This window comes from Cyprinus carpio, chromosome B25, assembly GCF_018340385.1.
Source record: "Cyprinus carpio isolate SPL01 chromosome B25, ASM1834038v1, whole genome shotgun sequence".
NCBI lineage: Eukaryota > Metazoa > Chordata > Actinopteri > Cypriniformes > Cyprinidae > Cyprinus > Cyprinus carpio.
In genome coordinates this window covers 22,628,805-22,651,068 of record NC_056621.1, presented here as the reverse complement: position 1 = coordinate 22,651,068, position 22,264 = coordinate 22,628,805, and the positions used below count along the sequence as shown (strand labels likewise).

The 22,264-nt window shown below is 41.0% G+C and overlaps 1 pseudogene and 3 gene segments (V, D, J or C); 3 read left to right on the top strand and 1 right to left on the bottom strand.

Moving 5' to 3' along the window:
* LOC109089733 overlaps positions 1-22,264 on the top strand; it is a 300,753-nt gene that overhangs the window by 148,919 nt on the left and 129,570 nt on the right.
* The window catches only part of LOC109056326, a 134,023-nt pseudogene that overhangs the window by 5,942 nt on the left and 105,817 nt on the right, over positions 1-22,264 (bottom strand).
* Positions 16,341-16,973, top strand: LOC109068039. The segment is given in 2 exon segments: positions 16,341-16,442; positions 16,542-16,973. Coding segments are annotated over 2 exon segments (393 nt in total).
* LOC109050948 lies at positions 18,686-19,339 on the top strand. The segment is given in 2 exon segments: positions 18,686-18,843; positions 18,947-19,339. Coding segments are annotated over 2 exon segments (393 nt in total).

Here is a 22,264-nt window from a genome sequence, read left to right as displayed (position 1 = left end):
ATTAGGTAATGTTTAATACATTTAATCATGAACACTAACAAGCTCATTATTTCACTTAAGTTGTACACATCCACATACAATAAATAAAAACTAGAACAAATAGCAATATAGCCAATCTAAAGGGTTAGTTCACCCCAGAATTAAAATTCTGTCATTAATTACTCACCCTCATGTCGTTCCAAACTTGTAAGACCTTTGTTCATCTTCGGAACACAAATTAAGATATTTTTAATGAAATCTGAGAGCTCTCTGACCCTCCATAGACAGCAACACAACTGAAACATTCCCAGGTCCAAAAACGCTGTAAGGACATCGGTAAAACAGTCCATTCAATTTTGTGAAGCTATGAGAATACTTTCTGTGAGCAAAGAAAACAAAAATAACATAATTTATTCAGCAATTCTTCTTCCCTTAGTTACTGTCTTCTGCCATTTCAGAGAGAACCCCAGAATGTAATCAACGTAATCAGCGTTGTTTACATCCACTGATGCTATTTAACTGATAACTGAATAACTGATAACCGATAACTGAATAACTGATAACTGATAACTGATAACTGAATAACTGATGCTTTTGTTTGATTGAATATTTTTACAGTTGGGTACAGTCTCAACCTCACTATTGAGTCAATCATCAAACACTAGACTTAAATATCTTTATGACAGTCATCTGAATGTTGTAAACAGATAACTTCACATGATCTGCTTCTTCATCAATCTCTTTCTTTGTCAATGCACAGATGTTCTCAAAAAACATTATTGCAAATGTTTAAAGACAATCAATTTAACAAAAATCAAGGGTAAAGTGCCCAACCGAAGCAAATACTTTACAATGAAGAAACACTTTCAAAAGAACATGAGTAAACTGGAGCTAAACCTGTTAACTCTGAAAAACAACATTTGAAAGAAACAAAGCAAACAGGTTTATAATGAGTGTAGATTGTTTCACTGTTTGTGGAGCTGTTTAATCATTGTCTATGAAGATCTTGAGAGATTTAATGTATTTTTTTATTTTAGCTGATTTCATCTAAAGCTGTGGTTGTAAGTCAGTTGTGGTTGGTGTGTGTGTTTCTGCTGGTCTCTTCTCCTTATTTTCTGTTCTTGTTGTTTCTCTTTCCTTCAGTGATTCTGCTGGTTAACAACAGGTATCATCATTAATGTTTAATCATGCCTTAATTAATCACTTCTATTTAACTAATTAACTCCAATGAGAGGTGTGTTTGACTTTAAGTGCTGCTGTGCAGATCGATTGGTGTATGACATCAAAGTACCGCGAGAGCGACTGGAAAGCACATGGAGACGTCTCTCTTATAGTCCTCATGGTACTGTGATGTCATACACCGCTGCTTCAAGTCAAACACACCTATTGCTTCAGTGCTACTTTTAACACTGTTCTAGTGGCTCCCATATAAACACTGAGCAAACTCTGGGATTTACTGAAATCCAAGGCCAAGTCCAGACATGAACAGGTAACTTATAAACAGAGGGTTTTTTTTTTTTTTTACAGTGGCCGGGAGATAAACGCGCTGCAACTTCAGGAAACACTTGCATATAGAAAAAGCACCAGCAAATCAAGAAAACATCTTCATCAGTTTAACAGTAGGTGCTGCACATGCTCACAACACAAACAAATAAAGAATTTTTTGTAGCTCTCTTGGCCACCAGGGGTGTATTCCAGAAAGCAGGGTTAACTTACAGTTAACTAAACCCTGAACTCTCGGTTGATTAACCCCAAACCTTGCTTACTCGAGGTATCTGGTTCCAAAAACGCATCCGGGAGTAAGTTCATTCAACTCAAAATATGTTCTTGGTTAAGACTCAAGACATTCTCAACAGAGCGACGAATCGACGAGTCACTATGGAAACTAAGAAAAACGCGCCATGCCATTTCTATCTTCTTCTTTTGTTCATTAGTTGTTTACATGCTTAGTGCATATCTACATGCTTATGATGGCTGTGCAATCATTTTTATTTTTGTCCATTTAATCTTTAATCCTTGAGAATGTGAATTATATTGTTTGTTTTATGCTAATTATATATTAAGTCATATCAGATATGTATTTTGATTTAGAATTTAGACATTATAGAAAATGCCGCTCTATGTGTGAGATAATATAACATGTAATAAATAAAATAAATAAATGTATATAAGTTTAACATTACCTTGTCATAGTGTTTTATAATTTATACAGATAACCCTTATATATGCCAATAAAAGAAATAATCATATTAGAATAATATATTACCTGATTTATTTTTTATATTAGCGGTTCCTCATTAACATATCAAATAATATATATATATATATATATATATATATATATATATATATAAATATATAAAAGGCTATATTACATATTGTAATATTATATAATGTCTGTCGAGCCCACTGAAGGCTTGCTGAAATGAATTAACCCTGGAACATAACCTGCTCCGGAGCATGTTAAGTTCAGAGAGTGTGTTGCTATGACTACTAACATACCCTGAAAGTTACCTCCGTTTTTGGAACCAAAAGTTGAGGTTATCCACTTACTTACTCTTAAACATACCCGGGTATGTCACATAACCTGCTTTCTGGAATACCCCCCAGTTCTTCCCTCTTCGTTTAATAAAAAATAGAAAATAAATAAATAATGCAAAACAGCAATGTGAAACACTGTCAAGACAAGAGCCTGCCAAACCAACAGGTGGCAATATAACCCTAACCATAAAGCCATGTTGGCCAATCAGAAGCCTGAAAAAAGTATGCTTCACAATCTAAAATCTCCGGTTTCATCGGCTACATGACAGCACTGCAACCAGAGACTCTGAAAATCTTCATCCGGTTTCAGTGACCTGATAATAAGTTTGCTTGTGGACAAACGTCCAAACAAGCAAAGGAAAGGCTGCGGTTTTGAAATTACCCATATTCATGTGGACAGGTCACAAACAGCATTCTTACATGTATCTCTTTTATCCAGGTGTGTAGGGCAGTGATGATCTCTATAAATCTTTTCTGACATTATGCAGTAGATCTGAGGTGTCTGACTTTGCTGGACTGTATTGATTTTGATTTTTTTTTAATGTTTTTTATTTTGTATGTGTCTTTTTAGTGAGGACTTTTATTTTGAAAAGTAGTCACCTGTACTCTCTTAGTTCAGGAAACAGGAAATGTGAGTAGTACTGCAGTAGTTCATCAAAATGTGGTAGCTGTTTGGCTAATCCTTAAACATCATCCTTCTTTGCATCTGTTAGACACAACGTCTGTAAGTACATAGTGTTAAATTTATTGTTGTGATTCTTTAAGAAGGTTATTTTGACATTAAGATGTTTATTTTCTTAATTATTTTTACAAACTCATTGTTAATAATTTCATACTTAGTAATTGTATTCTTTGTGTATTTTTACAGTTTCACAGTTGATTCATAAACTTCATAAACGACTTGACGTCTCCAGCGAGGTTTTTTGAGTGACTGTTTAACTTACTGGATAGTTAGATGCCAGAAGTCTAATAAGGCCAGTACACTGACATTGAGGAAGATATGTATGATTACACTTATAAATGAAGATTCATACAAACAGTTTATCATCATTGAGCCATTAATACATTTCTGTCTGAATTAGTAATACAAATGAGGTGATTAAATACACAGATCACAAATTCAAACTGGCCATTCCCAAACATTTTAACAGAACATTTTCATAGAAGTGCAGACAAATTCAACCTCAATAATTACAGCAGCTGAGATACTGTAAACTAAAATTAGAATCTCCACAGTGTTCATTAACTTCAATACTTAAATTATCTAAATTTAACAATGAGTCTATATATTGTCCTTATCTCTCTTCTGTCTCATTTTTATCTTTTGCATACAGAGGGTGTGACTCTGGCAGTGTTTTGTCAAAGTTTGAAAACTGATTTATGTTTGTATTTTCCAAAGATAAATGATCTTGTGAAAATATTTGACTTGTAATGTTCTTGACTTGAATCCATTGGGCAGGTGACAGTGACTCAGATTCCCTCACAGCTGTCCCAATGACTTAGCTTTCTGTGTTTTGTTTTGTGATTTATTCCCTAGGTTTGTAGATTTATTGCATAGTGTTCTGTTTCTGTGAAAGTTGCCACATCCAGTTTTGTCAAATCAAGCCAATCTTACAATTGTGGCGTATTGCAGGGAACAGAGTTATTTAATTCATTTTATGGTTTTAACTAATCAAAATGACCACTGTGATTTTTTAGAGTTATAAATTATTCTATTTTATTACACAAACATTCAGTCTTATAGCTGCCTATAATCTGCCAAGTTATTTCCAAATTATTTTCATTTTGATTCTTAAATTGATTTTGATTAATGGTTAATGTTTCACTGCTGTTTTGTCTTCCTCTTTTCTATCATTCTACACTAAATTGAATTGATCTTGTGATGTTATCACATGCTTTCCATTTGACCCACAGCAAGTTTACCATTTGTACATTATTAATGTTAGAACAGCTGATTGCTGATGAAGTTCTACATCACTACAGCAGAAGTGAAACTGGTGTGTTTCAGTCCAGATCATGTAACCAATCAAACAGTGACTCTGGGAGTGTGGGCTGAAAATGACGTTCCCTATCTGTCGGTCACTACAAGTTATGTCGAACGACATATGGGGTCTCACTTGGGAGGCCAATCATCTCTGAGTTTAAGAGAAAACGCCTCTGAAAATTGGCTAGTGGATTTTACATACCTGAGCCACTCCCCGTGCCTACGGGTATAAATAGGCGACAGGTGCATCCACTCTTCAGATTTTTGCTTTGGAGCCGAGTGGTTGTATGAAAAGCTGTTATACTCCACAAAGCCATTAATCTGCTGTGTGTCGGGAAGCTGTTCTGCTTGGCGGTACGGCGCGAACAGCGGTGTCCCTTTCAGCGATTCCCCTGGGCGCTTCAACTAAAAGAGCAAATCGCGGATGATTCACGCCTTTTTTAAAGATGCTGTTTTGTCTGTGTCCTTCTGGATGCGGTCGTTTCCTGTCCTCTGACAACGGCCACGAGCGTTGTCTTCCGTGTCTGGGCATTCAGCACGCTGAAGAAGCGTTTGTGGATGGCCCATGCCTGCACTGCATGTGTGACCATGGCAACGCTGCGATCGTGTCTCTTCTTTCTTAAAGGGAAAGGAGCAGACCCCTCTGTCACTACCCGTCCCGGTTTCTCTGCCACGAGCAGAGGACCGCCGGCTAGTACTCTGGGAGATTTGAGGGTGACAGTGAGAGCTTCTCCGCCGGGCCACGCCCCACAGACCTCTCACCCCTTCCGCAGTGCTTGTCCTGTGCGGCTGCGGGGTGATTCTGCTGGGCTGTCTTACGGCAGTCCCAGCATGTCATTCGGTTTGCCGCCAGGGGATCAGATGTCGATTGCAGCATCAGGGGATTTCGCTGTTGACCTCTGTGGATGAAGATTCGGCGGGGCTGCCCCCCTCGGGTGTTGTCGCCACTGCCGAATTGGACCCAGAGTTGACAGCTGTGCTTGCCCGGGCAGCTGTGAGCATCAGGATGGAGGTGAATACACCGCCCAGCCCTGAGTGCTCACAGCTGTTCGATTGGTTCTCGGTGTAGAGCGCAGCTCACAACCGTGTTTTGCTCTGGTTCCTTTCATCCCGGATGTGCATGGGGAAGTGACGTAGTCGTGGATGGTCCCTTTTAGAGTTCTTCAGGGCCGGCGCCCACCCCCCCCCCCCCCCCGCGTCACATCCAGCCGCGAAATCGTCCAAGAAGACAATGAAGCGGCCCTGACACAGGCAACTCGGAGATGTAGGAGTCTGCTCTTCAGGAGGTGGCGTAGACCGTGTCACTCCTTCCCCAGGAGGAGGGCCGGCTGGAGAATTATTTGTTCCGCCGCTGGTCCAACGGCCAGCGGTACCCACATTTTCAATAAAAGAGCAATTTCCCTTTCCTCCGAGTTGCAAGGCTTGTGGGTTGACAATGAGCGACACACTGCCTCCTCATTCTCACCCACGACGCCCCCTTTCACCAGTGGCCAAGAGGTTGTGTTTCGGAGACGCAACGCCTCTTCACGCACCTCTGGCCAGTTCCCCGGGAACACGGGGGAGTTTTTGCTGTGATGACTCAGAACGCGATGCTTTCTGGGCCATCCGACACAATTAGATCCATGGCAGCAGCTGCGGTTATGTCGACTGTCCCTTTGGTGCCACTTGTACAGAGTTTGTGGGCGTGGCTTGCGCTGCCCAACCCGTCACGCTGGCTCATTTGGACGGTTCGACTCGGTTATGCGATTCAGTTCGCCCGCCGACCTCCCAAGTTCAATGGCGTTCTCAAGACTTTGGTGGCAGTCCGGGATGCCTCTGTCTTGCACGAGGAGATTGCTGTCCTGTTGGCGAAGGATGCAATCAAGCTGGTCCCTCTAGTCGAGATGAGGAGCGGGTTTTACAACCCTTACTTCATCGTACCTAAGAAAAGCGGTGGCCTTCGACCTATCCTGGATCTGCGAGTCTTGAGTTGGGCCCTGCACAAGCTCCCGTTCAAGATGTTGATGCAGAAACGTATTATCAAATGCGTCCAAACCCAGGATTGGTTTGCAGTGATTGACCTGAACGACGCACTCTTTCTTGTCTCGATCCTCCCTCACCACAGACCGTTTCTGCGGTTTGCATTCGAGGGTCAGGCATGGCAGTACAAAGTCCTCCCCCTCAGGCTCTCCCTGTCCCCCGTGTCTTCACAAAGGTCGCGGTGGGCACCCTTGCCCCACTCTGGGAAGTGGGTATTGTAAGGGAAACAGGTCAATTTAGCTCAAAGGGAATCATTTAAGATTTTAAAGGGATTTTGAACAGAATCACTGTTTCACGGCTGATCACTGAAACGGCCAGCGATTCGTTGAACGAGCCGTATAACATCAAATCTACACTGGATATTAATATCCAAAGTATAGTGAAAACACTATTAATTAGCACAGTAACAAGATCGGCAGTTTAAGACAGTAACTTGTAAGCACAAAACATAAGATACTTCTCTTTTCAATATGAATGAGCCTTTATTAGATAAATCTAAGACATAAGCACACGCACTCACATTCACACAAGTTGCAGGAGGATAGAAAGTTAGGGAAGAAAGAGTTTAAGAGAATGAAAATGTGAAATCCCAAGTTTACAGCAATACGTGAAATTGCATAGACATGAACAACCATCAGTCAATTAATTAACCATCGCATTGAGTTCCTCAATGAGGTTAAAATTATATTAGATACACCAGTACAGATTGGAGTCTGGAGGTACATTACTTGCGTTGCCTGTGTAACGGGGGTTCCCTTTGTTGTCGTTGAAAAGGTGGTTTCCCGAGGTTGCTGGTTGGCTGGAAGTTCAGTAGTCGTTGAAGTGACGTCTTGGGAAGCCCGTGGTTGGGCGTTGGCTGACGATGAGGAGTTGTGGGCCGGTTGAAGTTGAACGGGCACGCGAGGTCAGACTCGGAGACATGGCGTTACAAAACTTAACTCAGAACACGAAACTCTCAAACGGAAAAGAAAAGAAACTAAAGGAAAAGAACAGAAGTTTGACAAGACTAGGTGGTGTTTCTTCTCATCGTGGCTAAGTAGCAGCAGGCGTGCAGGGCGAAGCACGCTGGAACAGCGCTCGAAGAACGCTAAAAGTGATGACAAAGCATGACTAAAAGCAGCAGCTGAAATGTCAAAGCTAAAAAGCAAAATTTGATGGTGTTCTGAGTATTTAAACTGGCCTTTCGGCCACACCTCAAATGTTGTCCTGACCAATTAGATATTGTCTTTGCTCAGGGTGTTGCAATGTTTGTCCTACCCATTCATAAATCATATGTTATCTTATCAAGCACGTGGTCCAAATTTTCCCGCTCTTGCGGGGTATAACTTTGGACATGATTCCTATAACAAGAATATGATACATTTGACAAATAACTGATGGTCGGAAACATTTCAAGCAACCAGATTGAAATACATACATATTAAACATGAATATGAATCCTTATGCTGTTCAATAGTTATTAAAAAGACATACACAATAAGTGATTAGAAACATTATAGTCAAATGTGTGGGTTACACATAAATGAATATGGAGTTAAGCAATGGACTGATATTTATTTATAAGTCTTTTTGAGTTCATTTTGGTGCATCTTCATCTGTTAAAGACAGTTCCTGTGCCATTCTCTGACATAAGGATGTTCTGTGTGGAGACCAGAGGTTAAAAGGTCCCCTTAGGAATTTCAGTCTGGTTCTGCTAGGTGGGGGGAAGTCAATCCAACGATCTTGTTTACTCTCATGGGTTTACATGTGATGGTCAGGCTGTGCATCTCTTTGACCATCAGTCTTGATTACTTGCCCCAAATTTGACAATCTCTTCTCTGAATTGAAATTGTCAATAATTGTTCTAATGGTGTTAATGTTGAAAGCTGTTCTGTGAAAGAGTTGGTTGCTTATCTTGCTTCAGACTGGTGCTAGGAGTTGATTTACAACATCCTGTTGCCTTTCTGTGGAATTCGGGTCCTCATGTTTCAACCACGCTCACGATTGAATCTTTAATTTGTCTGGTTCAGGTCTGATACGCTACAGCATCAGGATCCTCAACTATCTTGACGACTGGCTCATCATGGCCCGGTCCCCGAGAGGAGTTGTGCGATCACAGGGACCTGGTGCTTCGGCACCTCAGTCAGTTGGGGCTTCAGGTCAACCGAGAGAAGACCAAGCTCTCCCCAGCACAGAGAATCTCTTATCTCGGTAAGGAGTTCGACTCGGTGAGAATGACGGCACATCTCACTAGTGAGCGTGCCCAGTCAGTGCTGAACTGCCTGAGTTCCTTCAGAGGCAGGACAGTGGTACCACTGAAACACTTTCAGAGGCTCCTGGGGCATATGGCATCTGCAGCTGCAGTCACACCGCTCGGATTGCTTCATATGAGGCCACTTCAGCCCTGGTTGCACTCTCGAGTCCCGAGATGGGCATGGGGGACCGGTAAACATCGTGTCACCATCACACCGATGTGTCGCCGCCTATTCAGCCCCTGGTCGGGCATATGGCATCCGCAGCCACAGTCACGCCACTCAGATTGCTTCATGTGAGGCCAATTCAGCACTGGTTGCACTCCCGAGTCCTGAGATGGGCATAGCGCCGCGGTACACATCGTGTCACCATCAGACCGATGTATCGCCGCCTATTCAGCCCCTGGTCGGACCTTGCCTTTTTCTACGGGCTGGCGTGCCCTTAGAACAAGTGTCCCGGTATGTTGTTGTCACGACAGATGCCTCCAACACGGGCTGGGGTGCGAAATGGTGTGGAGGTGTGTCTTCAGAGTCCTGGACAGGACCTCGACTGCTTTGGCACATCAGCTGTCTGGTGTTGCTGGCAGTGCATCTAGCTTTACGCTGTTGCTAGACAAGCACATGTTGGTCAAAACGGACAACACTGTGGCTGTTTCATACATCAACCGACAGGGCGGTCTACGATCACGTTGCATGTCTCAACTCGCCCCCAATTTCCTCCTCTGGAGTCAGACGTGACTCAAGTCACTGCACGCTGTCCACATCCTGGGTGAGCTTTATGATGCGGATTACGAGGTATCTCGATAGCTCACTGTCCCCGGGGAATGGCAACTCCATCCCCAGATGGTCCAGCTGATCTGAAGTCGATTTGGGGAAGCCCAGGTAGACCTGTTTGCTTCCCACGAGTCCTCCCACTGCCAGCTGTACTATTCACTGTCCCAGGCCCCCCTGGGCATGGATGCACTGGCACACAGCTGGCCTCGGGCTCTATGCAAGTATGCGTTTCCCCCAGTGAGCCTGCTAGCACAGACACTATGCAAGGTCAGGGAGGACGAGGAACAGGTCCTGTTGGTTGTGCCTTACTGGCCCACCCGGACCTGGGTTTTCAGAACTCATGCTCTTCATGACAGCCCCTCCCTGGCGCATCCCCCTGAGGAGGGACCTCCTCTCTCATGGGCTGGGCACCATATGGCACCCACGTCCAGATCTTTGGAACCTCCATGTGTGGCTTCTGGATGGGACACGGCAGACCTAAGTGATCTGTCACTGGCGGTGGAAGACACTATCACTCAGGCTAGAGCCCCTTCTATGAGGCAGGGCTATGCTTTGAAGTGGAGTCTGTTCACGAATTGGTGTTCTTCTCACCGGGAAGACCCCGGAGATGTTCGGTCAGAGTCGTGCTTTCTTTCCTGCAAGGAAGGTTGGGGCATAGGCTGTCACCCTCCACCTTGAAAGTGTATGTGGCTGCTATTGCAGCACATCATGATGCAGTAGACGGCCAGTCCCTGGGCTTTCTTTACTTGATTGTTGGTTTGGTGTGGGGTGTCAGAAGGTTAAATCCTCCTAGGACACCCCTGATACCCTCCTGGGACCTCTCTATTGTTCTGGTTGAACTTCAGAGGGGTCCCTTCGAGCCGCTTGACTCAGTCGAGCTGGAGTTCCTGTCTAGACAGTGCTCCTGATCGCGCTCACTTCCATCAAGAGGGTCAGGGACCTCCAAGCATTTTCGGTAAGTGAAGAGTGCCTTGTGTTCGGGCCGGCCTACTCTCGTTGTCTTGAGACCCCGGCCTGGATACGTGCCCAAGGTTCCCACCACTCCCTTCCGAGACCAGGTGATGAACCTGCAAGCACTGCCCCTGGAGGAGGCAGATCCAGCCTTGACGTTGCTGTGTCCCATAACAGCGCTTCGCATATACGTGGACTGCACCCAGAGCTTCAGAAGCTCTGAGCAGCTCCTGGTCTTCTTTGGAGGTCAGCAGAAAGGGAAGGCTGTCTCCAAGCAGAGGTTGGCCCACTGGATAGTGGATGCCATCACTTTGACGTACCATTCCCAAGGCGAGGCGTGCCCCCTGGGGGTGAGGGCTCACTCCACGGAGTGTGGCCTCCTCCTATGCGCTGGCTAACGGTGCCTCTTTGGGGTGAGTGTGTAGTGCTGTGTGAGTATTGCCCCCTCCTGGGCTCTGGAGGTTTTACAACCTTTGTGTAGAGCCAGTTTCTTCCCATGTGTTGAGAAACAGGTAATTGGCAGGAAGGACTGGCTCGGTGTCATGCTTGCTGCGCCATTCCCCCTAACACAGGGATGTGAGCGCCTTTCTCCTCCCAGTAGATTTCCCCGGTTGGCGTACCCTGGTTGAGATTCCTAAGGTGAGCTGTGCGTTCAGACTTGGCTGAGCAGTCTGGTGCCAGGCTCAGTACTGGTGTTAGCATGCCCGGAGTTCTGGTCAGCCCCTGTACTGGGCTAGGTGTCCATATGGCTTGATTCCCTATGGGTAATCCCATATGTGTATTCTTCCATGGTAAGGTTTCCCTCTTGGTAAACCCATGTCTTCCCTTGACAGACCCACTCTGTCAGTCTCTTCTGGCAGCTGTTCCATCCCTACTATAAGGAAGAACCTGTCTCAGAGACCCATTCCATATTTAGTACTGCCCCCTGGGTCAGTCCATATCAATATCACCACATGTCACCTCCCTATGGGTAGGATGAGGTCTCCGTAGCGACCTTTTCCTAAGGCTCGCTTCCCCATTGTTCTGCCAAGCTGAAAGAACAAATAGGAAAGATTTGAAGTCAATCTTTCACTGAAGGTTGAAATCCCTTCCAAAAACTTTTTGTGGACGGAACAGCAGCATGGCCTTCTCCAGCTGTGATGTACTCACCCTTTTGGTCCCCTTCGGTACCAAGGTCAGTGAATTTGCGCTGGGGCTTTGGGAAGGTTACGACCTTAAGAGTAGCTTTTGTGACACGCCGCAGCTTGTCGACAATTGCAGCGCCACAGGGTTGTCACTGTGTCCGGGTTGTGGCGTTTTCCATAGGACCCCATATGTCATTCGACATAACTCGTAGTGACCGACAGATAGGGAACGTCTCGGTTACGTACGTAACCCTCGTTTCCTGATGGAGGGAACAGAGACATTATGTCCCCATGCCACAACCTTGAACCATTCGCTGTTGCCGGGACACGTTATCGGCTCCTCAGCGTAAAACCTGAAGAGTGGATGCACCTGTCGCCTATTTATACCCGTAGGCACGGGGAGTGGCTCAGGTATGTAAAATCCACTAGCCAATTTTCATTGGTGTTTTCTCTTAAACTCAGAGATGATTGGCCTCCCAAGTGAGACCCCGTATGTCGTTCGACATAACGTCTCCATTCCCTCCATCAGGGAACAAGGGTTAAGTACATAACCGAGACGTTCTCCTGTGCGTATGAATACAAAATGATCTATGTTATAGTGAATTAGACACAATGTTCTTCCACAAGACTCATGCTAATTTTAACTGCTATAGGGCAGAAAGTTACACATTGTATCTTAAATAATTACATTAAACCCTACATATACAGGATAACAATAATTGTACAAATAATGTAAAAACATCAAACCCTTTTACACCAGTGTTTTGTTTATACTTAGAGGCAAAGTAGACAGACACCTACTGCGACAGCACAGTGAAGCTGGCAAGAAAGAGAGAGATTTCAATTTATAATGTATTTTCTTATATTTTTTTCAATTATTTTTTCAATTTATTGAACATTCTTTTGGAAATACTGCACTCATATCAACAAGTTGTCACCCCATTATTATTCTAAATCTAAATTAACTTTTCTTTATAATGCTCACACCCCACTCTTAGTTCAGCATCAATAGTCAACATGAGAAACCCCCTGATGTACATCAAAAGTGTCTTCAAAACTAATACAACTCTCCAGATAAAAACTGACGACTTTTACTGCTGATGACTAATGACTTTTAAATCCAGACACATTACTGAAGGGTAGGCTTATCTTGTGTATGTGAGAATAAAACAGGAGAGAAGTCATGTGGCTCACTTTATTGTGTGCGTTATATTTATATATTCGATTTATTATTTTTATAAATGCTATGAATAGCTGTGCACACACAAACAACGGGATTTCAGGGGTACGAGCTGCGCTTGCAAATCATCACTTCATCACTACTACCAATTTGCCCAAAAATGAACAAGATACCTGTGCTTTCCTCATCCGTGTGAGACTTCATTAATGTAAAAGTGGTACTGTTGCTGGACCGATTTATGTGTCCTGAATCTTCCACTGGCCACTCCAGGCCTGTATATTGCACTTATGTATATTATATACAGGCCTGGTTCTACAGGGGTGTTCAAAACAATCAAGAGCACCCTCAGACAAAGCTGTAATAAAAACATATTTGTGAAACAGATCTGGCAAACAATCCAGTGCTTTTTTGTGTTTGCACTCTGGACACTATGGAAATTATAAATTAATTGTGCAGTGATTATTATAGAATTTTGTGAGATCGCAATGAAGACCACTGACAGTTAGTTTTTTTTAGTGATATTAAGGGAGCACTTTTTGCACACTTTGTTTTTCACATACATGCTGCAAGAATTTCAGGCATGAAGTATGCATATTTATGCAAGATTTACTCTCAGAACAGCAATGAATGATATAGTGATAACCATAGCAATGGACAGGACTAAAAAAAAGATGTGAAAATGTGCATTAAAGCTAGAGCACTCTGAATGATTTCATTCTTGAACCGGGCCTGATAATATAATACATAGTTTGCATTTGTAGCCAACATGCATCTTAAAGAGTTAAAACAAAAGTGGTACAGTTAAGCTTGTCCCTGCCCTGCATATAACAATAAAAATAACATACAAATACAATTTAAGATGCAAAAAAATGGACAATGTATGCCCTGCATAAGACAACCAGTGTGGAGAATGATGATTCTGTCAATACACCCTTACAAATGTTTGTATCTAAAAGTTGGAAAACAGTTGCCAAAAAAAAAAAAAAACTTTTTATATAAGTAATTTCTTTGTTAACATATTCGATAATGATCTATAGGCAAATGATAGAGAGTCACTTCACAGAGCTGTTGTGAATCCTGCCCACTTCTCTGCATTCGTCAGCACATGCTTCAGTGCTCTGAGAGTGTTTATAGTGCTGTGAGTTTAACACTTCATGACTGAAAGCAGAACAGAACACAACCTTCATCATCATACAAGACACAACAACAATGAACAACGTCATCATCCTCATCTGAACTCTCACACTGTTTGCTCAAGGTTTGTAGTAAAACTTTCAGAATGTTTATTAACTATTTTAAAATGTGAAATATACATTATTGTGATTTGTGTCCTGTTTTCCTTTGTTTCAGAGTGTAGAGGGCAGATCACTGTAACTCAGACTCAATCAATAATAGCAGCTCAACCAGGAAAAGAAGTCAGAATAAATTGTAAAACCAGCAGTAGAGTGTATAATAGTGATTTTTTAGCCTGGTACTTACAGAAACCTGGAGAAGCTCTTAAACTCCTCATATATTGTGCAACAAGCCAATACACTGGAACTCCATCTAGATTCAGTGGCAGTGGATCTAACAGTGATTTCACTCTCACCATCAGTGGAGTCCAGACTGAAGATACAGGAGATTATTACTGTCAGAGTTACCACTGGATCAACAGTAAAGGTGTGTTCACACAGTGATAAAGAGTCGTACAAAAAACCTCCGTCAGTCAGAGTCACAGTGACTGCACTGATACAGCTGAGAGACACTGCAGCTGCTGGTGAGAGGATCACAAACACCATGACTATGTTTACATAGACATCAGTAATCTAATTATTTACCTTATTCTAAATAAGCCAATATTATGATTATGGTGTTTACATGAGTTGGTTTTAGAATATTCCTTTCATGTTCCCATTTTACATGTTATAGTTCATAGTTTGATTAATGACGTACTTCATTACGTCACCACATGAAGCCATCTGGCTTCCCCTCCAGAATTTCACATATAAACATATAGTTCACGAGTTCACTCCTACATATAATTAGTATTATAATGTATATTTGGCATGCTGTCCAGGGAAGGGCTCCGAGCTCGGGAAAGGCCCAAACCTAGAGTACCCCCCCCATATAAGAGTAATATGAACTCTAAGTGGAGGAGATGGGGTGGAGGGGGGATGCTGATAAAACGTCAGTGGATAGAGGTAAGTTAGCTGTATTTATACTATAGTGTTGATTAACTTAAGTGCACTCCACCTGTGCTAATTAGGCTTAGTATCTGATGTGCTCCTCCCAAACCTTGTTAATAAAACATAATTTCACAAGTTCATGCTTACATATAATTAGCTTAAGTATTATAATGCATATTTGGCATGCTGTCTGGGGAAGGGCTCCGAGCTCGGGAATTGCCCGAACCTAGAGTACCCCCCAAAAGGCAATAGCAAAAGGACAGCCGGCAGACTAAGGAACCAATCCCCCCCCCCTCCCCCCCAAATAGCATTGTAATCTGGCGGGGGCTGATATTTGGTAAGTCAGCTGGTTGGGAGGCCGGAAGAGAGGCCTCTCCAAACATAAGACGGAAAGGTAATGTTGTATGGGCAGTATTTGGCCAGACAGTGTAGCGGGTTTTTTGGGTTTGATGACCGATGAGGGTTTGGTGTGGGCTTCTTTAATATGAAACTGATAACTCTGATGCTGTTTGGAGAGGCCTTTTTGGGCTGCTGATGTTGCTGCCCCGATGCGAAAAGAGGTTCAATACTAACTGCATCGAATGGGTAAGCCTCGCTGACATAAGACAGAAAGGTAAAATTGTGTGGCCGGGAGGCTCTCGTCGACGTCTAACGGGAGTTCAATACTCACTGCACGGACGGTTAAGCAACACTGTTAGTTGAAATAAAACATTCACTCAACCGGGAAAGCTCTTGCATCATCTGACATGAGTTTAATACTTATGGCATCAGACTGGTAAGCTTCGCTGGTAGTTGAACGGAAAAAGGCAAGGTTTGCTCGACCGGGAGGCTCTCGCAGCATCTGACAGGAATTCAATACTCACTGCATCAGATGAGTAAACCTCACTGGTAGTTGAAAGAGAAACATATTTGCTCCACCGGGAGCACTCTTGCAGCACCTGACATGGAGTTCAGTACTCAGAACAATTTGGGTTGTTTAAATGTATTGAAGAATATAGCCATTTTTGTCCATGCTGGTTGTTTTTATGATCATTTATCAAGTGCAGAGGAGATTTATTGACCTTATTAAACTTGTCAGTTTAAACATCTCCCTCTTATTTTTACTTTGAATTTAAAATTAAATTTTAATATTATAGTCACTATTAGTGATGAATTCGTGTTTCTCATAAATCTGTCAGTTTAATTTAGTTATAGATTGTAAAATGATGATGACATTCAGTTATCTGCAGTGTCTCAGGTAAAGACTGAAGATGAAACACTGTGGCGTGAGAAATGGTCTTTTAAAGGTCTTTGAGAGTGAACTACAGTCTTCAGGTGAATGATTTAAATAGTGAGAGTCACTTTGCATCGTCAGCACATGCTTCAGTGCTCTGAGAGTGTTTATAGAGCTGTGTGAGTTTAACACTTCATGACTGACACTGTTTATCATAATAACAGACACAACAACTACAATGACATTCATCTTTCTCTTGATCTTAGGAATGCATTTTCAAGGTAAGGCATCATTCTATTTTATTAGCCTCTTTGTGATTTTCTGTAAAAAGCTTTTTTTTTCCCAGTTCAAATATTTCATGTGTTTTAATTGTTCTTCAGACTCTGCAGGACAGGTGACTGTAATTCAGACTCCAACAGAGAAACATGTTCAGAATGGACAAACAGTCACTCTGACCTGTAAAACCAGCAGCGCTATTGGACGTCAGTCAGATGGTCACTGCAAGAACTGTTTCTCCTGGTACCTACAGAAACCTGGAGAATCTCCTAAACTTTTAGTTCACAGCATCAAAACCCTTTACACTGGAACTCCATCAAGATTCGGTGGAAATGGAGCTGATCATGGAACTGATTTCTCTCTGACCATCAGTGGAGTCCAGACTGAAGATACAGGAGATTATTATTGTCTGGCTTTAAACTACATTAATAATAACTGGGTGTTCACACAGTGATAAAGAGTCGTACAAAAACCTCCGTCAGTCAGAGTCACAGTGACTGCACTGATACAGCTGAGAGACACTGCAGCTGCTCTACAACACAATCACACACAACACTGATCAGTGAACAAAAACTAATAACAAAAAATAAATAGATGATGAAGTTTATTGTGAAAAAAAGTTGTAACACTTAATTTTAAGGTGTTCTTGTTACACGTTACATGCAATTAATATTATAATAATAAATTATGCATAATTACATGCAAGTAACCCTAAGATAAACCCTTATCCTAACCATATAGTAAGTACAGTACATGTAGTTAATTAATATTATTCAGTACTTAAATGTATAATTACTGTAACAATGACACCTTAAATTAAAAAGCTTGCCTGAATGTTAAATATCTTTACATTGGACGTAAAGACAAAATCAGACAGTAAAATTAATGCATTTTTGTAAGAAAAAATTTCCAATTTAAAACTTCATAAACAGTTATCTCTAGCTTCCACTAACTGTTGTACGTAAGGCACGTTCACAATAGAAAGCAGGACACAGGCGTAGCGTAAGCTCTGGTGAGAATATGTTAGCGTCGCAAGAACCAAGGTTTGTTTACAGGAGCAACAGAAAACCAGTCTTCTTTTGGATTATATCAAAATCTTCAACATTTTACTTTACAAATCCTCATTTTGCACTTCTAATTCATGAAGGGTGTTTTGTTTTGCTCTCTCCTACTTTTTTGGGGCTTCAAAATCTTGACCCCCCATTCACTGCCATTATAAAGCTTGAAAGAGCCAGGACATTTTTAAATATAACTCCTAATGTATTCATCTGAAAGAAGAAAGTCATATACACATAGAATACCTTGAGGGTGAGTAAATCATGGGATAATTTACATTTTATTCACTTAACCCTTTAAGCGTGGGTTAAGGTGTAATGCATGGGTCAACGGTGTAATTATAAAAGTAATGACATAAATGAATTACAGATTCAGTTACACTCAGGTATTTTAAAAATATAAGTACAAAGTAAAACATCTATGTACACAATAAGTGCATTATATCAAATGATTAATATAAATAAGTGCATAAGGCCACTTTATAAGTACAGGGTAATAAGTTTGTGTTAAAAATATGTTCGTTTTATCAGATGTTTTTTTTTTTTTGATTTAATATTTAGGTGAAAGTTGTGAGTAAATGTTGTCAAAGCTTATATACAGTATACATCAGCAGCATACTTCAGCAGACATGAGCATTTAGCAAATATAGCTGATGATCAGTTATCTTCAACATATCACTTTAGATTGTGTTCATACAGATAAAAATAAAGGATGGAGTGCAGTACATATTCATAGATACAGCAAAGCATAATATTAAGACAGCTTAAGTTTCAGGAATGTTTAAAATTGTGAAATCTAAATTGGAATATAAATGACAAACAGTGACAGAAAGACCTTAAACGCATTGAAGAATACAGCCTGCCATTTTTGTCCATACTGGATCTAGCTGTTTTTATCATCGTTCAAGAAGCTTTACTGACTTCATGAAACTCATCAATTTAAACATCTCCCTCTTATTTTTTATAATCATTAAATTAAAATTCACATTTGCATCACCTTCAGTGACTAATTTGATGCCATCACTCATAAATCTGTCAGTTTAATTTAGTTATAGACTGTAACATGACGACACATTCAGTTATCTGCAGTGTCTCAGTAAAGACTGAAGATGAAACACTGTGGCGTGAGAAATGGTCTTTTAAAGGTCTCTGAGAGTGAACTACAGTCTTCAGGTGAATGATTTAAATAGCGAGAGTCACTTTGCATCGTCAGCACATGCTTCAGTGCTCTGAGAGTGTTTATAGAGCTGTGAGTTTAACACTTCATGACTGACACTGTTTATCATAATAACAGACACAACAACTACAATGACATTCATCTTTCTCTTGATCTTAGGAATGCATTTTCAAGGTAAGGCATAGATTTATTTAAATAGCTTCTTACTTTAATTGCAATTTTCTATAACAACATCTTTTTTCAGTTTAGAAGTTTCATGTGTTTAATTGTTCTTCAGACTCTACAGGACAGGTGACTGTAATTCAGACTCCAGCAGAGAAACATGTTCAGAACGGACAAACAGTCACTCTGACCTGTAAAACCAGCAGCGCTATTGGAGACCTGTCAAACGGTTGGTGTAAGAATTGTTTCTCCTGGTACCTACAGAAACCTGGAGAAACTCCTAAACTTTTAGTTCACAACATCAAAACCCTTCAGTCAGGAACTCCATCAAGATTCAGTGGAAATGGAGCTGATCATGGAACTGATTTCTCTCTCACCATCAGTGGAGTCCAGACTGAAGATACAGGAGATTATTACTGTATGAGTTACCAGCACATCAACAGTAAAGATGTGTTCACACAGTGATAAAGAGTCGTACAAAAACCTCCGTCAGTCAGAGTCACAGTGACTGCACTGATACAGCTGAGAGACACTGCAGCTGTTCTACAACACAATCACACACAACACTGATCAGTGAACAAACACTTATAACACAAAATAAATAGATGAAGTTTATTGTGAAAAAAGTTGATGTTGGCTTGACAAAAGCTTGTCTGAATGTTATAACAACTTTAGGCTAGAAAGTTTATTGTCAAACAAAATCAGAAAAGGTGAGACAGGCCATTAAAAATCTAGACCAGTCAGGCCTCATTACATAACCTTTTACACTGATTAAACAAACCAAATAAGATTTGGAAGACAAAATGATGTGGTTGCATCTTTTTATCTCATGTTTGCTTTTGCTCATACTGTTGTTTCTGAGAAAACTGAACACACTTTTTCAACACTCAGTTGACATTTCACTTTCACTGGAACTGCCGTGATACATGCAAAAAGACTCATAATGAAATTTTTGCAAAAATGTCACAGTAGGCATGATTTTATCTATCTATCTATTTATCTATCTATCTATCTATCTATCTTATCTATCTATATCTATCTATCTATCTATCCTCTATCTATCTAATCCACTAAACCACAAGAGAGCCCGCAGGTGAAGACTAGAAGTGGTCCTCAGTGGTCTTCAGATGCATGCTAGGTTTTTCTGGCATGTTGCTAGGCATTGGAAGTATAGTTCTGTATGTAGTTGAATAAGTGTTTGTATGTTTTAGCATGTTCCTAGGCATTTGTATCATGTTGTTTTGCATTGCAATGCAGTTTGCAAATTCTTGTATGTTTGTAGATGCTTTTGTAGACTGAAAACTGTTTAATTTCAATAAATAGCAAAACAAAGCAGTTTCCCACAACAAAACAAAATGAAACAACACAAAGCAAAAAATAAAAACAAAAACTAATAAAAACTAACAAAAAATAAATGACAATAATACAAAAATAATATAAACACCTCTTCATCACTAGTAGAATCCTCCAGGGAACTTAAATAATATATAATAGAAGATAAATAATAGAGAATTTGTTGCTTTTCTATGTTTGTAAATTCCCAGCATCCTGGAGATATTTTCTATCGTTGTATTTGTAGATTATTTACTCTTATTATTACAGTTGATCTTGATAATGAATTAAACCTTGACATGACACATGGCTTGAAAGAACTTCCAGCACGCTTCTACATTCACAATGAACTTCTGATTGTGTGTTCACACTTGTAGTTCGGTTCTCTTGGCTCTTTTGGTCAGGACCAAAAAAAGAAAATGATACATTTAGTCCCCTGGTGTTTTTTTAAGTCTAATTTTAAGATTTTTTCTTTAAGACTAGTCATAACCAGTTTCACGAGTTCACACTTACATATAATAAACAGAGTAAAGGCTATGCATATTTGGCGTGCTGTCCGAGGGGAGGGCTCCGAGCTCTGAATTTAGGCCCAAACTCAGAGTTAGGATAAGAGGATATGGGAGAGTATTTATAATAATAATAATAAATGAATAAATAAATAATTGAATGAATAAAAATAATAAAAAGAAAGAAATAATAATAATAATAAAAAAATAGAAATTGTAAAGACATGTTACAACATTATATATAATTAGTGAATATCAAAAAACAGTGCTGTGCTGGGCTAAATGTGCTCTTTGCATGTGTGTTCATATGGTAGTACTTTTGCAAGCTTATAACTAATAAATAGCTCAGAAAACAGGTAAAGACTGTTCTCAAAACACTCTTGCACACAGATATCTTCTGCAAGGAGACGACGGTTCTGACTCTAGTACTGAACTGTAACAGGCAACATAGTTCCTGTGTTTTGTTCCCAAGTTACAGGTGACTGGCTTTCTGCAGGTGACCGGCTATAACGGGGCTGCACCTGGACTAAATCTACGTGCTTTAAAAGAGACTCGTAAGACACAATGGAGGAGACAAACTATTGTTTGTTGTTGGTGTTTATGCATGAGTCTGCCGGAGAACTCACAGGATAGGGAGGTTGGTTCACTGCCGCATGATAGCATGTGCAGCATGTCCTGGAAAGGTGTGAGTCTTTGTCTGTTTGTTTGAAGTGCACCAAAGTTTGGATAGCAGCTTTCACACTTAAAATGAAACACACTAACCGACGGCAAATTTGTTTGTCGAATAACGTTTCAACATTGTAAAATCCTGCCCACTTCTTTGCATCGTCAGAACAGCTTCAGTGCTCTGAGAGTGTTTATAGTGCTGTGAGTTTTAACACTTCATGACTGAGAGCAGAACAGAACACCCATCTTCCATCAAGCACACAAACACACATAACCATGAACAAGAAAAAAAAAAAAAAAAAAAAAAAAAAAAAAAAAAGGTACAAAAAAACCACTCATCATCCTCATCTGGAACCCTTGCAGCTTTTTATTCAAGATAGATACAAACAATTTGGCACTGGTGTTGCTGTTCTTGTAAACCTGTGATATAGTTTCAGTACACTAACTGACTTTAATTTTTTATTTGTTTTGCTGTCAGCCTGCCAGAGGGTTCCACTCTGACTCAACCTAAAGTTAAAACTGTCAACAGGGTTCAACAGCTACAATAGAGTGTACATAGAGTAGGGATATACAACATTGACTTGCCTGGTTACACAGAAACCTGAGAAGCCTAAACTCCTCATTTATTACATAAAACCCCCGTCAGGAACTTCCTTAAGATCAGTGGCAGTGAACAGCAATACTGAAAAGATTTCACCTCTCACCATCAGTGGTATTCCATACTGAAGATAACAGGAGATTATTTACTGTCCAGAGTTTACACTCTATCAGTGAGATAGCTGGGTGTTCACACAGTCGAACCAAAGAGTCGTACAAAAAAACCTCGTCATTCAGAAGAAGTCACCGTTGACTGCAACGATACAGCTGAGAGAGACCCGCAGCTGCGATGAAGGATCACAAACACCACAAGGACACAGCGTATCAAATGT